Genomic DNA, 23397 nt, shown 5'->3' with positions numbered 1-23397 from the left:
GGTCCAATCCCAAAGAAAGGCAATGCAAAAGAATGCTCAAACTACCACACAACTGCACTCATCTCACACGCTAGCAAAGTAATGCTCAAAATTCTCCAAGCCAGGCTTCAGCAATACATGAACTGAGAACTTCCAGATTTGCAAGCTGGATTTAGAAAAGGCAGAGGAACCAGAGATCAAGTTGCCAACATTTGTTGGGTCATCGAAAGAGCAAGAGAATTCCAGAAAAATATCTATTTCTGCTTTATTGACTATGCCAAGCCTTTGACTGTGTGGATCACAACAAACTGGAAAATACCTGAAGATATGGGAATGCTGCACCACCTGACCTGACTCCTGAGAAATCTGTATGCAGGTCAAGAAACATCAGTTAGAACTGGACATGGAACAACAGACCGGTTCCAAATTAAGAAAGGAGTATGTCAAGGCTGTATATTGTCACCCTGCTTATTTAACTTATATGCAGAGTTCAGCTCAGTTCAGTTGCTCAGTTGTGTCCAACTCTTTGCAATCCCATGAACCGCAGCACGCCAGGCCTCTCTGTTCACCACCAACACCCGGAGTTTCCCTAAACTCATGTCCATTGAGTCAGTGATGCCATCCAACCATCTCATCTTCTGTCGTCCCCTTCTCCTCCTGCCCTCAATCTTTCCCAGCATCAGGGTCTTTTCAGCTCTTCCCATCAGGTGTCCAAACTATTTGAGTTTCAGCTTCAACATCAGCACTTCCAATGAACACCCAGGACTGATTTCCTTTAAGATGAATTTGTTGGATCTCCTTGCAGTCCAAGGGACTCCCAAGAGTCTTCTCCAACACCACAGTTCAAAAGCGTCAATTCTTCTGCACTCAGCTTTCTTTATAGTCCAACTCTCACATCCACACATGACTATGGGAAAAACCATAGCCTTGACTAGATGGACCTTTGTTGACAAAGTAATGTCTCTGCTTTTTAATATGCTGCCTAGGTTGGTCATAACTTTCCTTACAAGGAGTAAGCGTCTTTTAATTTCAAGGCTGCAGTCACCATCTGCAGTGATTTTGGAGCCCCCTAAAAAATAAAGTCAGCCACTATTTCCAGTTTCCCCATCTATTTGCCATGAAGTGATGGAACTGGATGCCATGATCTTAGTTCTCTGAATGTTGAGCTTTAACCCAAATTTTTCACTTTCCTCTTTCACTTTCATCAAGAGGCTCTTTAGTTCTTCTTCACTTTCTGCCATAAAGGTGGTGTCATCTGCATATGAGGTTATTGATATTCCTCCCAGCACTATTGATTGCAGCTTGTGCTTCATCCAGCCTAGTGTTTCTCATGATGTACTCTGCATATAAGTTAAATAAGCAGGGTGACAATATACAGCCTTGACATACTCCTTTTCCTATTTGGAACCAGTCTGTTGTTCCATGTCCGGTTCTAACTGTTGCTTCCTGACCTGCATACAGGTTTCTCAAGAGGCAGGTCAGGTGGTCTGGTATTCCCATCTCTTGAAGAATCTTCCACAGTTTATTGTGATCCACACAGGGAAAGGCTTTGACATAGTCAATAAAGCAAAAATAGATGTTTTACTGGAGCTCTCTTGCTTTTTCAATGATCCAATGAATGTTGGCAATTTGACCTCTGGTTCCTCTGCCTTTTCTAAAACCAGCTTGAACATCTGGAATTTCACAGTTCAGGTATTGCTGAAGCCTGGCTTGGAGAATTTTGAGCATTACTTTACTAGCATGTGAGATAAGTGCAATTGTGCGGTAGTTTGAGCACTCTTTGGCATTGCCTTTCTTTGGGATTGAAATGAAAACTGACCTTTTCCAGTCCTGTGGCCATTGCCAAGTTTTCCAAATTTGCTGACATATTGAGTGCAGCACTTTTAACAGCATCATCTTTTAGGATCTGTAATAGCTCAACTGGAATTCCATCACCTCCACTAGCTTTACTAGTAGTGATGCTTCCAAAGGCTCACTAGACTTCACATTTCAGGATGTCTGGCTCTAGGTAAGTGATCACACCACTGTGATTATCTGGGTGGTAAAGATCTTTTTTGTATAGTTCTTCTGTGTATTCTTGCCACCTCTTCTTAATATCTTCTGCTTCTGTTGCAGAGTACATCATGGAAAATGCTGGGCTGGCTGTAGCACAAGCTGGAATCAAGATTGCCGGGAGAAATATCAATAACCTCAGATATGCAGATGACACCACCCTTATGGCAGAAAGTGAAGAAGAACTAAAGAGCCTCTTGATAAAAGTGAAAGAGGAGACTGAAAAAGTTGGCTTAAAGCTCAACATTCAGAAAACTAAGATCACGATATCTGGTTCCATCACTTCATGGCAAAGAGATGGGGAAACAGTGGAAACAGTGACAGACTTTCTTTTCTTGGGCTTCAAAATCACTGCAGATGGTGATTGCAGCCTGTAAATTAAAAGACAGTTACTCCTTGGAAGAAAAGTTATGACCAACCTAGACAGCATATTAAAAAGCAGAGACATTACTTTGTCAACAGAGGTCCATCTAGTCAAGGTTATGGTTTTTCCAGTAGTCATGTGTGGATGTGAGAGTTGGACTATAAAGAAAACTGAGTGCCAAAGAATTGATGCTTTTGAACTGTGGTGTTGGAGAAGACTCTTGAGAGTCACTTGGACTGCAAGGAGATCAAACCCAGTGAATCCTAAAGGAAATCAGTCCTGAATATTCATTGGAAGTACTGATGTTGACGCTAAAACTCCAATACTTTGGCCACCTGATATGAAGAGCTGACTCATTTGAAAAGACCCTGATGCTGGGAAAGATTGAAGGTGGGAGGAGACGGGGACGACAGAGGATGAGATGGCATCACTAACTCAGTGGGCATGAGCTTGAGTAAACTCCGGGAGTTGGCAATGGACAGGGAGGCCTGGTGTGCTGCAGTCCATGGAGTCACAAAGAGTCAGACATGATGAGCGACTGAAGTGAACTGAACAGAAACCTTTGGTATTTGAATTAAGAAACAAGAAACAAAACTAAAGAGAAGCCTCTAAAAACCTTTTTATGAATGTCAAAGAAATAAATCCTTACAAAATTTATATTATGTCCCTTCATAGATACTGGGGGAGGGGTGTGGGGCTATGTCATTCTTGGTAGCCTTGCGTAGAGTCACATATTCAGTCTTTCAAAGGCTGTTCTGTAAAGGTTTTACTTATACAAAGTATGTCTTGATGAGGAGATATTATAAAATGAGGCAAAATGCTAAATATAGTAACATAAGAGATATACATGAAAAGTCCTAAAGTTCCACCAGCCAATAACAACCAGTAACCTTTATAAATCAGTGTTACCCCAAAATGAATGGTATGGGTGCTGAGACAGAATGCAATTTTGAAAACCAACTGTTATCAGGAGTATTTCTACTGTTGAACCACAAATAACTTTCCTCTTTTTTTAACATTAAAAGTCTTTAAGTGTCTTCTGCCATGAGTATACTCTCAGTAGCTACTTCTTTTGGCCTAGCAAAGATCAACCTGACCTTGGCCAATCAGCTTGTACTCTGAAGAGTGTACTTGGTGAAACACATGAGTGGAGAAGTATTCATGCTTGGCAGAATTTGCTGTCTCTTCTGCTCAGTATGTTAGCATGATTAATCCCCATCCATCTCTTCACTGCTGCTGCAGTGGCCAAAGTCGATGCCGTCAGTCTCATATTTCTTCTCTGTAGCAGACGCTTTTCAAATGTTGTTGGGTTCTGCCTGGGTATGACCTTTTATGGGGCACTGCTGCCTCCTATCCGGCTTTTATGGGCTTGCTGGTTTGTGCACATGGGCAGACATTCTGACCTCATGACCTCCAAAATAGATTCTGTGAGGACAACTGCATCTAACCTTTCCAACATTTTGGACACCCCAACTCTTCCCAAGGGCATGGGTGCAAAGAATGCTTCCTTGTGGTTTTGGCTTACATTCTTCTCACATCAAAAGAATGAAGTCTGGGAGACTGTGAAACCAGGTCAGAAATGCTAACAGAGCAGTGATTTTCTGGCAGCCCTTCAAGTTCCCTGGCATGAATTTGAGCAGAGAGCAGTTTTTTCACATCTTTCAGTTTTTATTATGGTTTAAGTGAGCAGTTCCAAATATGTGAATTACACTTTCTGGTATAATCCAATCTGTAAAAAGGGCAACAACTGACCAAAACTCTGGAAAACCCTGAAGACATTTTTGAAAATTCCTTCTCAGATCTAGTTCTTTCTCTTTTTTGAGTCCTGAATCTTGTTGTTAATGAAACCAGTTACATGAAAAATTGTAGGAATCCATTCTATGGTATTTTAGTAACTTTAGTTTGTCTTTTCTATGCTGATTCAGTTTACCAACAATGGGTTTAATTTTGGTAAGCATTCTAGTATTGGTTTGGCAAAAAAAAATTCATTCAGGTTTTTCTGTAACAAAAACCCTAACAAACTTTTTGGCCAACCAATATAAGATACTTAAAGATGCAGTACAACTTTTAAAAATTATTGCGAAATAGTCTACAAAAACCTCCCACCCTTAAAAAAGAGTTTTAAAGTTTAAATGCCAGATTAAAGTAACTATAAAGTCTATTTTTTCCATCTACTTTCTCAACCTCCATCTACTGCTAGTAAAGATCTGGGTGCTAGATGAATTGGGTCACCAAGGCCTGTTCCTTTCTTTCGTCCCTCTTGACATTTACTCTACTTTTTTCTTTTCCTCACTAAGCTTTCTCTTACCCTTCTCAAAACTGAATACTTTACTCATCTTAGTCTAGTATCTATTTTCATTCTCTCTTTTGATGGCTGTTAAAGTTATGTACACTCAATTCTTTCTCCACCACCTTATTCAAAGGAGTGATTTTCCATCCACTTACCTTTTCTTCCACTTTGAGAGCTATACTCATGTTTCTTCCTCACTACTGGCATCATTCAAAAGACTATATTGCCCTGGCACAGCCTATCCAAAGTCACATCAGCAGATCTGCAATGACTTGGGTACAGGATCACAGAGAGGCACATCACGTGACATTTGAATCAGCTAAATTAACATCTCAGGATTGGAAGAAACACACCATCAAGACCTAAAAAGATAAGATTTCTATTCTTCCATATAGCAAAGGAGAGTCCAAAGCCAGTGAAACTATACCCAGTGCTTCTCATCACTATCATCAGTTGTTCATGCAGCTCATAAAAAGGAGAGTGAATAATAAATCTTAACACTGAGCAAAGAAGACAAAATAGCACATTGTACCACACTCTAAAGTGAGACATAACATACTTCAAGTCCTGGTATACAAGTCAGCAGGATGCTAGTTATAGGTAATATTATAATATCCCATTTTGCATTACATTTGATGCAGTCGTCTTCCTAGGCTATTACATATATCTGGAGAGTGAGGGGAGGATTCTTAAAACTGGCAAAACATTAACTACACTCAAGTGAGAGCACACATGTTGTAATAGTTCAATGTTTTTGTAACTAAACTGAACACTCTGGGAGCAGAGTGGATAGCTACATATACACAAGTGAATCTTCTTATTGTTACCATCCTTTGATAATAGACTCTAAGTAGCATTATAGAATGTAATATTCACTCTTTCACTTTATATGAATATCTTGTAAATCATGGGGTGATGAAACTATCCAGTAATATTAATATATTAATATTTACATTTAAATAAAGAAGAGCACAGTAGTGTCAAACCACAGAAGTTAATCATAGTCATCCTTAAGCATATCTAGGACTTATTTTATTTTTGCTGATATGTGATTGGAAATTTCAGAATAGCAAATGTAGAATACATACTTTAAATGCACAACTGGAATAAAATGCAATTGTGCAAAACAGAAGGTTATCTCCTCATAGAATTAACCTGTAACAACCTAGCTATGAACCATCATGTTTGATGGGATTTTGGTCTATGAAGTTTCAGGTTTTGTTCTTATTATTACAATGCACCCTGAATATAATTTTGAAGCCTGCTAATTATTTTCTCAGAAGGAGAGTATTACAGTGTACTATGAAGTGACATTTCAAACATTTCTTTCTGGAATTACAATATTAAATAATGTTATCATTAGCACATAATTATAAGATACACAATCATACACAAAATGTTATAACTTGTCATGTTTTTCATACATATGTGAGGTCTGTACAATCTACACGCAAAAGTCAGTTAAAAGAGATCTCTAGTGCCATCATTACCTTTCTGCCTTAATTTTTTTTTTCATTTTTGGATCGAATTTTGTACAATGGAGGCATTCCAGATATAAGTCAACAATAGAGAATCAAGAAAAGGCAACAAGGTAATTGTTGCGTCTTGCCTGATGAACTCTTAAATCAACAAAGAAGCCTGCCTCTATGGCTAATCAGCCTGTGAGGGTCTCCCGCCTGACAGGAGAACACAGAAGTGAATCTACGCTGTGGGGTTTCTCTCTTGTTTTCCAATTCAAACATTTGCCACACGAAGTGAGTAAAATAAACCTAGGGAGAAAATGCCAACTGATACTTGGGGCTACCTATATTTTAGACATGATATTAAGAATTAAACTAGTCACTCCGACGTTCTGTATCAGTAACTATGCCATCACTTCCGGACGCTGCCACCAAGTCAAAAGCAGAGGGAACGTCGTCCTCACAATTTTCGGAATGTAGGCGCCCAGAGCAAGTTGAGCCTCTGGCAGATGGCATAAAAAGGTGATCTGACAAAGAGTTTGAAGCAGTTAACGTGGTACCTTGATTCTTTCATTTCCAAGTATTCATTTGGGGAGAAACCCTGGGGATTGGGGTATGGACAGAGAAGGGGGAAAACCTCACACAAAGTTTTACCTTCGGAAAGGGTTTAGTCTTTGCCTCTGCCTGCAGCCAGGAGTTGCGCTTCTTCTCCACTCGTGGTCTAGAGGGTTAGAGGGTGTCCCAGCAGGCCACCCCACCCCAGGTGGCAGGCAGACACTCCTGCCCTTTTAGAGCTCTGGCACCGCGGGCTGGAGACCTGATTCATCTTTCCTTTCGAGTCCCCACCTGGGCCCACTAGTGCGCGACAGAGACAGGCCATCAGGGGAGCTCTGGTCCCAAAGGTGGGTGGCAAACAAATTCAAAGTAAGGAAGTGGCCTCTGGGGGCTAGGCTCGCCAATCGGACCGAAAGAGGTCTGCAGGATGTTATTTTTTGTTTGTTTGTTTTTCCTTAAGTCTAACAGGAATTAGGGCCGGGAGTGTAGCTCCAGTTTGATTTTTCCGCGCCTTTCAATGACAGGACACATTGAAGAATGCCCTTAAGCGCAGAACGTTGAGGGTGGCGGAGGTTGGGGGTTCCCAGCAGAGATTTGCAAATCGGAAATTCGTAAGGGAGGAAGCCAAGGGACAGAGGTTGCTGGTGGGGGAGGGGGGCGGTCTCTTTGTTTCTCGTTGCTCTTATCCTAGGACTTCGGGTAGTCTAAATCTTTACGACCTACGCGCTTGAACGCGAGCGAGTGGGGTTCTAGGAAATACCAGAAACTTGATCGCAAAACTCTGAGCCTTCAAAGGACAGTCAGGCAGGATTTCCTGGGCCTCGGCGAGAGGCTACCTGGCGTAGGAGTGGTCGACCCCGCTCCGCGCGCTGCGCGGGTGGGAAGGGAAGGCGTTCTTGACCCCTTCCGGGAGACCAGTTATTAACTCGGTTGAGTTGATCAAATGACGTTCTTCCTAAAAGGGGTCGTCTCCTGAGCCCCTTTCTCAGTTGGAATTTAGCAGGTAGAGGAGCGAAGCAAATTCTCCTTTCAACCTAAAGTCGGGAAGAATTAATGAGTTTCCTTAACAGCACGGATTGGGAGGCGTACAGAATTATAAAGGCAGAGGCGCCGCGAGCACAGCCTCCCATTCACCTCCACGGAGTCGAATCAGACCACCACCTTTAAGATTTTCCCTAAAATCATATCTTCCGAACTGACTAGTCATTCACTGGGGTTTGCAGAATTTTCTCCAGCCCCGAAACCACCTTCTCTCTCACGATCTACGGGTAGATGCCACCAATGATTGCCTCTCCACTTAAAAACAGCCCCCACCCATGCGCCTCTCAAGCTACATTAAACGGCCCTGACACGCTTTAGCCACCAGTTTCATTCACAGAAAGTAGCAATAACTCTTGACATCGCCTCCGCAGCCCACCCGAGGACTCCAGCCCAGGACACCTTATTTTGAGGCTGATTTTTTGAGCGCTGAATTCTGAGACGTGAGAGGAGGTTATTTGAGGCTTTCCTGGGTTGATTTCCTGGCCTCCAACTCCCTCCGGCGCTAAGCTGGTAATTTTCTGCTGCTCCTCCTCCTCCTCTTGACCTCCAACAAGGTACCTTCGCCTCCCCTCCCCCTCTCCTTCCCAGTAAACCTCCAGTACTGAGTTGGAAATCAATCCTTTGGCGCTAAATTCAGAGCTGCCGGTTCGACAGGACTGCAGTGGGGGAAATGGTGTCACTTCTTTCAGAAAGAATGTCATCTGATCAGCTAAACTTGCGTTAATTCACTCCGGGTTTCCCGAGAGCTTGGGTGGGTCCGTGGATGCTTTGCTGGATTCCGTGCATTTGTAGTAGCTTTCAGCTGAACCGCCCAGAACCTTGGGGGATAAAGGTTTTTCGCCCTCAGGACTCCAATTACCCCCCGTGAGAATCCAGTACGTTTAACAAAGGTTTTTGCCAGAGGCAGGGTTCAACGCATCCTGGGGTCAGAACCTCTTAGCACTTTGCACTCATTGGTTCCAACCTGGGCTCCACGCAGAACTCTGGTCCTGTTAAAAACTGCCTGTTCCTAGTCACATAGGGTTTCAAAAAGAACAAAACAAAAAACTTTTTAAAGGAAAGGGTTTCACCTGACATGGCCAGCGCTTTTGTGAAACTATAGAAAATACTTCCAAAAGCACAATTTTAAAGGAAGGGTGCAAATTTCTGTCCTCGCTTGGTCGAAGTCCTACCGGTAATGAGATGCGGAAGCTCGCATTCTCAAGACTGATCTGAGGTTTGTGGCTTCGCCGCTGCCGGGAGCGTGGAATTCTATCTTGGCTGGGAACCGAGCAGCAGACCGCCCAGGAACGCGGCCTCCCGGGCTGCCGTCTGCCAGTAAAGAAGAGCAGGACTGCTGGTGACAGACACAACTACATAGACTCAGGCTAAGAGGCTCTGCGTGCGGAAGAAAATTCGTGCTAATTCACCCAGATTGTTCTAACTGGTTAATAAAGCAACTGACACTCAACAAAACCACAATCACAGCAGGAGTCTTTGGCAATACAGTAAGAATCAAGACTAAAGTTTTGTTGTTGTTGTTAACAACTACCTTTATTATTATTGCTTAGCATTCTGGGGGACGGGGAGAGTAAAAGGAGAGGGGAAAAAAAGAGACAATCGTTTCCTACCCAGTGGTACAAACAGAACATCGCTTTCATTTTTCTCTGAAATTAGAGTGCAGATTCTCTTGATTCATCATTAAGCCACCACCAGAAACTGGAAGAGAGGCAAAGAGGCTCTAAATATCCACACCCGGTTCTGGTTGGAAAATAGTTAATCATGACTCCCTCTATACACATATAATTTACCTGACACTTGGATGTGATGTAAGATACTGATGGTTTGTATAGCTTTATTCTACATGATTACACTACACAGGAAAAGTAAAAACAAAAAGTGTGAGTATATATATGGAATATATGGATATTCCATATATATATATTCCATTCCACATTTTCTGAGGTGAATAAAATACGTCCATGTTTCATTTTGACCCCCCAAATTACATATTTGTGGATATCAGAAAATATAAGTCCTTCAGTTATATTTTTTTCTTTCAGAACACCTTATTTGTGGAAAATTGGCATTCCAATTGTTATCCACAAACTTGATCTTGGTGTGAGCTAAACACAGCATCACCTCCCTGGGAATAAGTTCCCAAACAAATCCATAATTCAGGGAAAACTGATCAAAGCTGCCTGTCCTTCCCAATCTTGGTTAGTTGGTGAGGAAAAGCCTTCTCCCTTACTGTACATAATTTCTCCCCCCCAAATAAAACTTTTAAATTTCACAACAAAATTAAAAATCCACTTATATCTGCCAGAAGTTGTTGGGAAATAAATCCTAAATATGTAATGCTACTTGTCAATTGCAGTTAAAATCTATTTAAATATTTGAAATGTATCTTGAGAACATGATATTTGTATAGGAATCTGTATTTGGCATTTTTGATACAGAATGCTTAAATTTTCATCAAAGCAGAGAAAGCAACCACACACAAAACGCAGGCATAGAGCCCACTAGGAATTTTAGGTGGAAAAGCACTATAAGCCCATGTGGGCAGATGCCACAGGCTTACATAGAACTTAATAAATCTCAGCATCCTTTTTATATTCAAGGACACTAACGTATATTTGAAGTGGCCTGGAGGTAATGGTAACTAAGTACTCATATTCTTCTTTTCTTTCTCATCAGTAGAGGGGCTTAGAGAGGGGATTCACAAAACTGCTGTTTTTAAGGGTAGATTTTTTTTTGACCTAACAGAATATACAAAGGTCAAAATTGAGTCCATTTTTGACAAGAGGGTCTAATCCCCGCTTTGAACACCAGAGGTCGCTCCTGTGATCAAATACCGGGGGAAAATATTGCTAATCACAGTTTGATGTATTCTATAAAAACACTACAATTTTTTTTACAGACATATTTGCTGCATTAAACGTGTATAGAAGTCACTTAAAGAAACAGGGGAATATCTGTGACCAAATTTGAATTTCAAGGTGAAAGGGAACAATAATGCCCGCTATCCTAGCTGCGATTTTAATGCATAATTTATTAGCAACACACAGACCTCCAGAGTACATCCATCGTGGAGCAATATAACTACTGAGTTTTCCTCAGATTTCTCCCTTTGACAGAGGGTATCTTCTGGATGATTTTTTTACCTCTAACAGCTTAGGAACTTCTTGAGAAAATGCTCCTTATTTACAGTAACAATATGCGCTGAAGAAAGAGAAACACCCGTTGTCTTCATTATGATGAAATTGCCAGTTACTAACCCTTTTCCTCCAAGCCACATATCAGGTTTTCTTTTTAGACTTGCTATCATCACTGGCACTAATTCTTTAGTTTGTGTGTGTGTGTGTGTGTTTGCACGCGTGCTGTCATCAGCACTAATTCTTTAGTTAGTCTGTGTGTCTGTGTGTGGTTGAAGAAGGATGGATAGTGAGGGTGCTTTCTGGGTCTCAAATATAAGTCATCAGGCTTCTGGCAGCTCCCGTTGCTTAATTCCATGTTATAAAGGTGGCATGATGGAATATGATTGGTTAAAATTCTCTATTTACTTTCTGGGGATATAGTACCTTTAAAAAAACAAAACAAAACTAGTGTCAACTTGGTTATCTGTACAGGAAACATGCCCATATACTGGGATGATTTGCTTCATGTTGTCATTATCAGCATCAGTTTTACCAAAGCAGCCTGACAAAAGACTCCACGCATATAATACCGGAGACACTAGAAAACTATGAGCAAAAACCAAAAACAGAAACATCCTGCCCCTCCCCCAACCTGGTAAATGTATCAACATCTAACTTTCGATTTCACACACCCACACTGATATAACTTATAATAAAAATAGAAGGGATGTGATCCAGTTAGAAATTTTCCTTGAGAGAAAACAAAAGCATGTTCTTGGTAAAGCCCCAGCCACATCACCAGTAAATTCAGCATCTTTGCTTCTCTCTGCGCTCTGGAGAAGCATACCGCTGTAAACCGAGCCACTCAGGCCGGTGGAGGGCTCACAGCTCTTATCGAGAGCTAGATCTGATGAATGATACAAAGAAAGGAGTTTCCTAACACACCGGGTTTTCTCAAGGCAATGAGACACCGAAATTAAACCTGCTACTGCGTGCATTTGCGGACCTTTTCAGATAAAACTGGCAGTCACACTAGGTAAGGAATCAATGTTTAGAAGCTTTTGGAGATGCGGACGGGGAGGGGGGGGGGGATTCTTCGTGGCCTCCCTATGACTTTGTTTTGGGGAGACAGTAAGATATGATGGGAACATGTAAGAAATTATTCAAGAGGGTTACCGGCGAGTTGAAGTCAACCTTCTTCTCTCTCCAGATTGTTTCTCGAGAGAAAATGATAAGGTAAACACAGCCGGTGAAATGAAATAGGTATTTCGCTGTTCTTCTGTGTTAGACCCCTCCCTACTCACGCCCTTAGATTGACGCATTTTTAAAATCTCTAGAGACGTGGAGACTTGTCCTTACAATGATCTACACACCACCAGCTAACTGCACAAGGTTGCTTAAAAACAAAAGGCAGGAGACCGGCAGAGAGAGGAATCGGATAGGCGTCATAGTTTTGCAAACTTTAAACTACTAGAAGACCACTTTGCACTTAGGCTTCGTGTTAGTTCTAAAGTTAAACTGCAAAGCAGACCCCACGGGTCCGAAAGAGAGAGAAGTCCGCGGAGTCAACTTGGTTATACCTGGGAACTTCCAACCTGATTCTGCGCTTAGGTAAGAAGCGCCCCTTTACCCCCACCCCGCGTTTCTGGAGATCTGAGGTAAGGGGTAACGGGGTACTGGGGTAGCAGCAGCGAACAATTCCTCTGGGTCCCTTCATCCCAGGACCGGAGTCTTCCCCTAGGCAGCTCCCAGCGCGCCACGCGCAGACAATTCGGGAACTCACCCGCCCTGGCAACCATGCCCGGCCGGGCCCGGAGCTGTCTGCCAAAGCGCGAGACCAAACCGAGCCAAACGGCCTGTTCCAAGTCGCCCTTTTCCTAAAGTCCGGAAGGGTCCTCGTCATCTAGAACACCTACCCACCAGCCACTCGCCACCGGAGGCGGAAAAGCGAGCCCCGCGCGCAACGCGGCCAGCCGGACTGCGGGGACCCCAGGAGCGCAGGGCGGAGGAGCAGCGCGACAGGAGGCGAGGGCGCTGGCGGCGCGGCCGGCTAGGAGCAAGGGGGAAGGCGGGGCAGAAGGAGGAGAAGGGAGGCCAGAAGCCAGGGCGGCCGGGCCGCCGGAGCACCGGGGGAGAGCGGTCTGAGCCCCGAGCGAGTCGCCTCGGGAGCCCTAACCGTCTCCCGCGGGCTTGCCGAACGGTCAGTGGCGCACCGCGGCAGCGAGGCTGAAATATGATAATCAGAACAGCTGCGCCGCGCGCCCCGCAGCCAATGGGCGCGGCGCTCGCCTGACGTCCCCGCGCGCTGCGTCAGACCAATGGCGATGGAGCTGAGTTGGAGCAGAGAAGTTTGAGTAAGAGATAAGGAAGAGAGGTGCCCGAGCCGCGCCGAGTCCGCGCCGCCGCAGCGCCTCCGCTCCGCCAACTCCGCCGGCTTAAATTGGACTCCCCGATCAGCGAGGGCGCGGCGCAGCCGGGCAGCGGGCTCTCTCAGCCTTGGCAACCCCAGGGGCCACTGTTTCCCACTTAGCCACAGCTCCAGCATCCTCTCTGTGGGCTGTTCACCAACTGTACAACCACCATTTCACTGTGGACATTACTCCCTGTTACAGATATGGGAGACATGGGAGATCCACCAAAAAGTAAGAAGCGATTTTACCTTGTGGGGCTCGGTGCTGTTCTTGTGCGGGGGTCTCTCTCTCAGGCACGGGTGCCAAGGGCTCTTCGGAGTTGGAGTCATTGCTTGGAGAGAGAGAGAGAGAAGGTGGCTGTTTCTTGTTGCCGCCACGCCTGCATGCTTGCTGTCGGTTCCGATCTTCGGGGAAACTGATCATACCTTGTGTTTGAATTCGCCTGCGCGTCCTCCAAAACCTTAGCCTTCCGGTGCTAAGCGGCGGTTTTCTCCTTGGGACTCCGGAGCTCTCCGAGAAGGTTATTCTGTTGCAAAGATATGCCTGCACGTACAATACCCGGAGATGTGAATTAGCATTAGACTTGCAAAAGAGAACGAGTGACAACTGTATTGATGTCTGCTCTTGCTAACAATATCCAGTCCTATGTGCTATTTAAGAGCGTGCTTCATGGAAAATATAGACATCCCTGCGTTCACTTAACGCTTCTAGTCAAAACCTTTTCTTTGACTTGACTTATCCATAATCTTTCCCAATGATTATGGCAAAGAGGGAGGAGGGAGGGAAAAGAAATACAAAATGAACGGGTTTGATTGCGTGCTAGGCTTGCAAATGCAGACTATTCAAATCTGCATTTTATATATATTCCACCTCCTTTTAAAAATGAGTCAAGGTTTTGATGGCACACTTCAATTACCATCCCAAAGTGCAATACTCTTAAAAAAAAAGGAAAAAAAAAAAAAAAACTCCCAGAGTACGCCCTATAAGAGAACGACACTAAAAGTGTGTTTATCTCTGTAGGAAGTAAACGGTTAGTCAATCATGTATTTATTTTCATTTCAGAAAAACGTCTGATTTCCCTGTGTGTTGGTTGCGGCAATCAAATTCACGATCAGTATATTCTGAGGGTTTCTCCGGATTTGGAATGGCATGCGGCATGTTTGAAATGTGCGGAGTGTAATCAGTATTTGGACGAGAGCTGTACGTGCTTTGTTAGAGATGGGAAAACCTACTGTAAAAGAGATTATATCAGGTACGCCATTTATACCGTTTACTTAATTTTGTGAGAGTCCCCTTCCTCTCCCCATTCGTTATTTATTATTTTGTGTGGCTTTGTCTTTTGCTAGAGTATGCCTTAATGGGTACTAGCGTGCAGAAATTACCCCTGTAAATGTAATACTTAAATTAAACTATGCTGTTCATTTTACTTTTCAGGGGAAAAAAAATGAGACTCAGTAGTGGCTTTCAAAAATAATGTGGTTTGAAGCTTTGTTTAATTGCTTTTGGAATTTGTGATGCTGAAATTATTTTCCTGTTACCCTCCCCCTTCCAAAACAAACTTAAAAAATACAGTATGGATAAGTTGGGGTTTCTAAACTTTTTTTAAAAGGTTGGATTTTATTCTATCATACAGTGGTTTTCCTTTTTATTTTAATTCAGTATTTTATTAGAAACTGCCAGATTCTTTGAAGATGTCAATGCAATAGGTAAAATAAAAGTTTGACCTAGGCATGTTTAAAAGTATACTTTGCAAGAGCAAATAGAGGTGTTGCCCTTTACTTTTTGGGTAAGGGATCCTGCTTGGAAAATTTAAAAAGCAACCCAAATATTCCCTGTAAAAACGACCCAGAGATTTAATCTTTTTAAATATTAACCCTTTGGTGACATATGACTGTCTTCTTTCTTATCTTATCTGAGCTGATGAACTAGACAGAGCAGATCAAATTGCCCATCATCTGTCTATGAACAATCGGTATATTTAGATAATTGAACGGCTTCCTTTCTCACATTAAAATCTGGTAACTGATAAAATGAGCGAATTGCCCTCACTGACAAGAATAAAACCACATAAGGAATGTCCTGAATTTTTTTCTATCAATTTATTCTGCATCTAAACTTCATGCGTTGCCAATCTCAAATTTTCTGACTTGTGTATACATACGTCAGAAAATTCATTTTCTGCCTAAGGAAGGAAGTAGAATTTCCAAAGAAAATATTATTGTTTTAAGAACAAAACAGAAGAGATAACACCTTCATTATTACGTTGAATAATACAAAATATTATCTTTAAAAATAAATTGTCCAGTGGCTATTAACAAGTAATTAGCTTTGGAAGTTACAGAGTTTATGGAGCTGAGAACTTAAAGTTTAGTTAGGATTTAAGTATGCAGTTAACGATTTTTTTTCTGCTCACTCGGTGTTCAGTATTTTTTCTTATTTTCAAACCATGAAGTAGAGAGCAGAATTTTATTAGATAAAGGTGAACAGTGCAGGGGGGAAAGTTTATTAGTACTTTGGTGGTGGGAGAGGAGAATGAGAGCAAAGAGGGGAAGTGGGGCGCTGGAGGAAGGGGGAGGGATTTTCCCAATTGTTTGGTCACAGGCAAGGTAAAGTCCTCATCCTATGAAATGGCAGATCTCACATGGAGTAGGCGGAGGGAAGGAAAACTTTTGAATCTACCTTCTAACCTCTGACAAATGAGCCGTTTTCAATTGTTTACTTGATTGGTGTATGAGCTCCGGATTCTGGAGAGGGGGCCACTGCAGAAGTATCTTTACTCCTGTGGGGGTCGTGTTTTGCTCAGCTGTATTCAGACCTGCATGTGCCTATTTCTGCAGACATGCTTGTGGAAGGAACCAATTGCTTTTACCTTTTCTTCTCCACTCTTTCAACTGTGTGTGTGCGCGCGCTCGCCCGCGTGCAACTGTGTGTGTCCCTTTGAAATCCTGTGGTTGTAAGAGGAGAACAGAGAGACTGTTGAGATTTCCCAAAACCTTTCTCCCCTTGGGGGAGCGAGGTTCACCCCACTGCCCCTCTTCGTGTGGGTCTTTGCCTGTCCTCCATTCTCTGTTTGTAGGAATGCCCCTGCTCTGGTTATTAGTGATATGGGGAGAGGGGGCCAGGGTAGGGCGTCTAGATGGAACCTACAAGGATTGTCTGTTGGCAAGGAAAGGTGAGCGGCAAGGAAGACCTTAGAAATGGGTCTTTTCATTTTTCTGGCAGGTCAGGATTCTCAGACAGACAGAAATAGAGGTAGATGTTTCAGCGACTGGATAAAGATGGAAGGAACCCAAGCAGATTAAAAAAATAATAATAATAAGAGGAAGAATGGAGAGGAAACTTTCTGTTAACATTTCTGCCTGAGGAAAAAATCTTTAGCTGGGGAAACAGCAATGGGCTCCTGATGCAGAAAGGACTCTGGAAACCCTCAGAGGTTTCATTTTGTTCTAATACCCATGCATTTGTGTCTGTTTTGTGGGGGTGACAATCTCATTTCCCAACCTCGTTTTCTTTTGAAAGGAGGATGCAGGTTGCAGTTTTAGAGACGTTTCTAGCAGCAGAAATTGGGGGATAGGAAGGTGAAAACGTGGGACCAGTGGCTCCCGGAATTCACCTCGGGATTCCTTCCTGCCAAGAGCAGCAAGAGGCACCCGGGTACTGGTCGCTGGAGCAGCCGCCCAGGCTTCCAATACATCAAACATTTCTCTCCAGTTTGGACTGGTACAGACCGAGACACAGAGGTTCATAGGCAGGGGAAACGGAACGGGAAAAGAGAGAAATCTATTCGTTTCCATCCTCCCATTTCCAGCTTGCCTGCTAATACTGATTTCAGTGTCTCAGGGCATTGTGGCCGAAGTCGCCAGCGACCCTAGACCCGGGGCAGCGCCCGCCTGAAGTGACTCCCTCTCTCTCTGCTTCCCTCCCTTCCCGGCCCGCCCCCCATCCCACCCCCGCGCAGGTTGTACGGGATCAAATGCGCCAAGTGCAGCATCGGCTTCAGCAAAAACGACTTCGTGATGCGCGCGCGCTCCAAGGTGTACCACATCGAGTGTTTCCGCTGCGTGGCCTGCAGCCGCCAGCTGATCCCCGGGGATGAGTTCGCGCTGCGGGAGGACGGGCTCTTCTGCCGCGCGGACCACGACGTGGTGGAGAGGGCCAGCCTGGGCGCCGGCGACCCGCTCAGCCCCTTGCACCCGGCGCGGCCGCTGCAAATGGCAGGTACTCCTGGGAGCGGAGGGAGGCCTTCCTCGGGGAGGCCGCCGCCAGGCGAGGCCAGCGCCGCGCCGCGATCTTGGGACCCACGCGGCTGCCGCTGCAGCTGCCAGTTACACGGAGGGTTCTGGGTGCGGTTTGCACAGTACTTCCCTCTTTGCGGCCAGGTTGAATGCCCTCAATGTCTCCCTTGACTCCCCTGGCACACCTACACTACACGTCTGTGTGTCGATTTGTGGGTGCCCGCGAATGTACACCGCTTGTGCACGCAAGTATACACACGCCCAAACAGTACTTCCAGTTCACCTTGGCCTCCAAACCGTGGCTTTCTGACAACCGGCTTCAGCTTCCCTCCAGGTATTCTCCGCCGCTGCCTAATTAAAGGGGTGGAGCTCTGGGCCCCTGGAGCTTCCTCCTTTAACCCAATGAAGGAAGCTTAAGTCAAGTTAGACCCTCAATTCCTTTTTTCCTTGCCAACTGCCCTACACTCCAAAATATTTTTAAAGTGTATCTTCATCCCTTTGTGAGACAGGGGACCTAAAAAGATACAGTTTTAATAATTGCAAGCCTTCGCACAGAGCCGTCATTTAAAACTGTCAACAAGCTAATCTGCAGTAATTGCCTTGTAAAGGGAGCCTGCCTCTTTAAACCGTTCATTCTACTTGATTTGGTGAGAATTTCATCTTCAGGCCTGTTGCTGTGACACCGAGTTGACCTCATAGGTGTTGACCTGACCCCGGGGGTCCTGGAAAAATGCAAGATTTGTAACATACAGATTTGAGGGCCCTTGCCCCAGGAAGGAGAGTAGAAATAGAACAGGGTTGGCCCTGAGTGGGGGCCACAGGTAAGAAGGCCGACAGTGTTTCCAAACCTGCCTTCCGGTCTTGAATGGAACTGCCCTGCTGTATTTTTAAAAGTATCAATCCTCCCGGAACCCTGATGGTGAAAAATCTACAGCTCTTCCCCCTCTGCTTTCTGGCAGCTCTTAAGAATTCAGTCGGGGGTGGGGGGTGGGAGGGGTTGTGACTTAGCTTGCAGCGAAGCAAAGCCAGTGGTGGCAACCTCTGTTAGCGCAACCTGGGCTCTGCCCTGGGACACAGCGTATTGGGAAGGGGTCAGGAGCATGCCCCAGCTGTCTTTTCTCTAGAGGCCGGGCAGCTCTAAAGAGTTTCAGTTTTCCTTTTCTGGGGAGCAGATCGCATCGGGAACCATCCAGGTAGATTTAGTAGATCCAGATAGAGTAGGAAGGATCAGAAGCTGGAGAGAAGGCCGAAGTACCGAATTTCTTTATTCTCTTGACATAACTGTCCTCTGGGGACTGCTGAACTGCACGCTCTCGGGCAGAATTCTTCTCTGCCTTAGTTGCAGACATCCCACGGGGGTAGTGTCCTCGCTGTCACTGGGTGTCCTGCCTTTCCTTCCCTTGTAGGGCCTGTGAGTAGGGGGAGGGGAACCTGGGCCCCCATCTGGGTACTAGGAAAGGGGAGAACGGGGGAGAAACTAGGAAGAACGATGCCACCCTTGCTGTGAACCGGGGGACAGAACCTGAGAGATGCGCCCCTTTGCTAACTGCCGTGTTGACTCGAGCAGGGGCGGAGGCCGCTTTCTCGGGTCCAGACTACTCAGCATTGACCTCTTAAGATGAGAGAGCGAGATTTCATTCTCCCTTTTGCGTCCCGCACCCCCACCTCTGCCGCCTCTGCTTTTGTCTGTCGAGGTCGCAAAGCGCTGGCCATTGTCCCGTTTTCCCCGGATCGGGCGCGGGCAGGCGGGCGGCCCGGCCCGCGCTCACCGCACCCCTTGCCCCGCAGCCGAGCCCATCTCCGCCCGGCAGCCGGCCCTGCGGCCCCACGTCCACAAGCAGCCGGAGAAGACCACCCGCGTGCGGACTGTGCTGAACGAGAAGCAGCTGCACACCTTGCGGACCTGCTACGCCGCCAACCCCCGGCCCGATGCGCTCATGAAGGAGCAGCTGGTGGAGATGACCGGCCTCAGTCCCCGTGTGATCCGGGTCTGGTTTCAGAACAAGCGGTGCAAGGACAAGAAGCGGAGCATCATGATGAAGCAGCTCCAGCAGCAGCAGCCCAATGATAAAACTGTGAGTGGCCCTGGGCCGGGCAGGGAGCTCCAGGGGGAAGCCGAGGAGTGCGTGCTGTCTGCCCAGGTGGGCCAACTCTCTCCCTCCGGCTCCTGAGCAGAAGCTGGCCCTGGCGGCCTCTCACCCCCACCCGCAACCCGGGGAGAGGCCACCGCCCCCGGCCCACCCGCCAGGGCCCCAGCAGCTCCAGGAGGCCCCTCCTGCGGGATGGAGGCCCACCGGCCCCCAGCCCGCGTGGGTGGGCTCTCCTGCCGTTCAATTTCTTGCCCCTGCCCCATCCCAGATCAGGAGGGGCAGTAGTCCCCACCGTGGGGGCAGAGAGGCCTTGTGCCAAACTTCTGGTTGTCAGTTCCTCAGACACCCGAGGGGAGGAAGGGAGGAATCCTTGGTTTCCTATTTAATCCAGGGTCACTCTGGGCGCCCCTTGGTGGGAGGCCTGCTGCAGAGCCCCTAGGCCAGGAAAGTCCCCGAAGGTGACCCGTGAAAATAGGACACTCTGTGCTCCAGGTTAAGCCCAGGTCTCCAGAGATGTCAGGCCCCTGGCATCCCTGGGCCAGGACAGCACCCACCAGGCAGGCCTCCTGGTTAAGTTTAAAGAGTTTTGTTTTGTTTTGTTTTTTTAGCTTTTCCTTTTTACTGCTTAGGCCCTATTTTTAAATGCCATAAAACCTGCTGTCATTAAATGTGGCAGACCAGCCAAGCCTGAGCCAGGGCACTTTCGAAGTTGGTTAGTGCGTAACAGCACAATAGCCGCCAGACTCAAATGCTTGGGAGTGGGGGTTGGCTCCCAGAGAATTGCCTGGAGAAAATCTAACCAAAAGTCTGATTCACTGAAACTGCCCAGAAAACCACCATGTCTAGAGGCTGAAGGGAGGCCAATCCTGCTCCAGCTTTCTGCTGAGATGCTGTGGCTTGGGAAGGCAGACAGGGGAAACTGAGATGACTGCTGAATATAAGGGGAAAGAAGAAAGTTGAGACAGAATTTCACTTCCTAAGGTTCAAGCATAGCTAATAGCTCAGCCCCCAGAAGCAGAAAAACAAAACGTAATAAAACAAAACTGAACCCTGGCTAATATCCATAGGTGCAGCAGATTAACTGAGTCAATAAAGGCAACTATATAGATAAGATAATACCAGGGTATATTTGTTTAGCCTGCACAGACAATGGAGGGAGGGAGTTTGCTCATTAACATGTTGGGTTTGGGGGGGGGGGGCTATTCACAGAATATCCAAGGGATGACAGGAACGCCCATGGTGGCTGCCAGTCCGGAGAGACACGACGGAGGCTTACAGGCAAACCCAGTGGAGGTGCAGAGTTACCAGCCGCCTTGGAAAGTGCTCAGTGACTTCGCCTTGCAGAGTGACATCGATCAGCCGGCTTTTCAGCAACTGGTAAGTGTCAGCTCCCAGAGTGGGGAGGCTGAATCTCCAAAGAAAGGAGATTCTGATCAAACTGTCACACAATTAAAGATTCTGAGGGTGGGGAGGGGGCCATTGTGGCCCCAGCACTGGGGAGAGCCAGGGGAGGCCTTGTGGAAGGAAGGAATGCAAGGACAAGAGGCCTCTTGTGAGTCTATTCTATGAGACTTCGTAATTTGACCATTTACGTTGAATTTTCTATTAATCAGGCCTGCTCTTAGGGATTAGCTTCAAGGTACCTAACTCACTAGACACATGTGGGAAGGGGTGTACTGGGTTGCAGCATCATACATCTCCAACTTGTAGAGTCAAAAGGGACATTAGAGATCATCTTGGCATTTTGATCAGCAGCTAGTAAATATACTCCTTCCTCAGCTCCTAGAGAATGATCTTGTTAAGGCCCTAAATCAAGGTGACTATAATAATAATCAATGTTGTAATACATAATCAATTTTATTATCAATGGTTAGCGGGCACCCATAGTTGCAATTTTCAAATATATCAATAAAGAGTTCAGTTATTCAGAGATGTGACTGATGCTTTTTGTAACTATATCCCTTTCTGGGACTGTTATCTTAATCTAAAATGTTGAACTGCTTAAACATTTTTTTAGGGTATAAGTTCAAATAGCATACACAGTCATATTCTGTGGGGCATGTATAGCAAAAGGAACCAGAATTCTATCAATCAGATAAGAATATAAAAGCCTCTCAGCATTAATATGTTTTACACATCCAGAGAAGAGAAAATCAACTCACTTACACATCCAGAGAAAAGAAAATCAACTTTCACCTACAAAAAGCTTAAGGGTAAAGATAACTAAGATTATTAAGTGTATGTCCTTGTGATATGACATATGTTCATAAGGTTTTTTTTTTCCTTAAATAATAATCAGCCCTATAGAATCTTGTTCTATAAAACATGATCCATCCTAAAAACTTGTTCCCTTCTTTGAAAATAAAGCTTGAATTGAGGTTAGTATTTTACCCTCACATTTACCTGGCGGGCATTTTCTTTCTTTGTGGCAACAGTTGGGTAATGGACCACAGGCAGTGCATTAAAAAGGGCCTGGCCCAGGTGTCTGTTTGCAAATGGGCCAGGCTAAAGGAGGCAAATTTGAAAAGTTCCTTGACAGTCACAGTGGGAAAGTTCAATAAGGTAGGAAGAAAGGTAGACCCTGGAATTAGGAAAAAGAGCTGATTTTTAATGTCACGCTAATCTTGCCAGTTATTTGGATCATAGAAGGCAGGTAAGGGGAGGTTTCGGGGCAGCCAAGCATTTGCACCTTCTGAATCTTTAGTGTCAGCTGAGAGCAGCCAAAGAGTGGGGGGGAGTGTTGAGAGCAGAGTGGAGAAGAAGGTTTACAGCAGCAACACAATACTTTGGACTTAAGAGAAGGAGCCAGATATTTATAATGTGGGTGACGTTATAATATATGGGTCTCCTCTCGGAAGGAAGAGCCTGACTGAAAGAGAAAAAGAGGCCAAAAGCCAGCAGGACCAACAAGAAGGAAGAAAGCCCCTGCTGTGAACTCTCTGAGGAGTTAATCATTGTTCTCTGGAGCCTCCTCTGAATCTCCCGTCACAGGATCTAAGCGTTGTGTTATGGATTTTTCAACTCGAGAAGAGAGGCTTTGATGCCTGGAGACTGAGAACTCGCCTGCTCCCAGGGCAACATGTAGCCAGCAGGATAATTTTATTTTCAGCGTGCATGGTAGAGTTGCAATGCCATTTTACAGCGGGAAACACATTTGTTCTTAAATAATTTAATGCAACATAATGTTGGGAATTCAGTTTCATTTAAAACAGAGATCTCTTGGAAGATGGGAAAGTGAGAGGATTTCTTCTTTTTTTTTTTCTTATAGGTTTTCTTTAAGCCTGTTAAAATTCAATTATATATGCGGATATCTCTATATCTATCTGTCTACACACACACACACACACACAAGACGAGTTTATAATCCTTTTGTGAATATGATCATAGCCTCCTTTATTCATGTCTCAACCTTCTGTGCAGGTTAATTTTTCAGAAGGAGGACCGGGCTCTAATTCCACTGGCAGTGAAGTGGCGTCGATGTCCTCTCAGCTCCCAGATACACCTAACAGCATGGTAGCCAGTCCAATTGAGGCATGAGGAACATTCATTCAGACGTATTTTTTTTTTCCCTGTTGGAGAAAGTGGGAAATTATAATGTTGAACTCCGAAACAAAAGTATTTAACGACCCAGTCAATGAAAACTGAATCGAGAAATGAATGCTCCATGAAATGCACGAAGTCTGTTTTAATGACAAGGTGATATGGTAGCAACACTGTGAAGACAATCATGGGATTTTACTAGAATTAAAACAGCAAACAAAACCCAAACCCAACATAACGCTATCCAATGACCTTAGGAGTACT

General features: G+C 45.1%; 1 protein-coding gene across 1 annotated transcript; it reads left to right on the top strand.

Annotated features, from left to right (window-relative positions):
• Window positions 1–12488: 12488 nt before the first annotated feature.
• On the top strand, window positions 12489–23397 carry ISL1 (ISL LIM homeobox 1). Its single transcript, XM_043489125.1, has 6 exons — window positions 12489–13499; window positions 14331–14520; window positions 17227–17486; window positions 19292–19578; window positions 20803–20970; window positions 23014–23397. Exons 1-6 carry the CDS (start codon window positions 13472–13474, stop codon window positions 23128–23130), a joined length of 1050 nt encoding a protein of 349 aa, XP_043345060.1. The 5' UTR covers window positions 12489–13471; the 3' UTR covers window positions 23131–23397.

This window comes from Cervus canadensis, chromosome 16 (assembly GCF_019320065.1).
Source record: "Cervus canadensis isolate Bull #8, Minnesota chromosome 16, ASM1932006v1, whole genome shotgun sequence".
Taxonomy (NCBI): Eukaryota; Metazoa; Chordata; class Mammalia; order Artiodactyla; family Cervidae; genus Cervus; species Cervus canadensis.
The sequence above is the reverse complement of the archived record's forward strand: the minus strand, read 5'-3'. Positions and strand labels throughout refer to the sequence as shown.

Excerpts from the sequence above, each read along its gene's own strand:
- ISL1 (XM_043489125.1), top strand. The coding sequence starts at position 13,472 with ATGGGAGACATGGGAGATCCACCAAAAA. Across the intron at positions 13,500-14,330 it reads CATGGGAGATCCACCAAAAA|AAAAACGTCTGATTTCCCTG; the intron begins GTAAGAAGCGAT and ends TTTTCATTTCAG. Across the intron at positions 17,487-19,291 it reads GCGGCCGCTGCAAATGGCAG|CCGAGCCCATCTCCGCCCGG; the intron begins GTACTCCTGGGA and ends CTTGCCCCGCAG.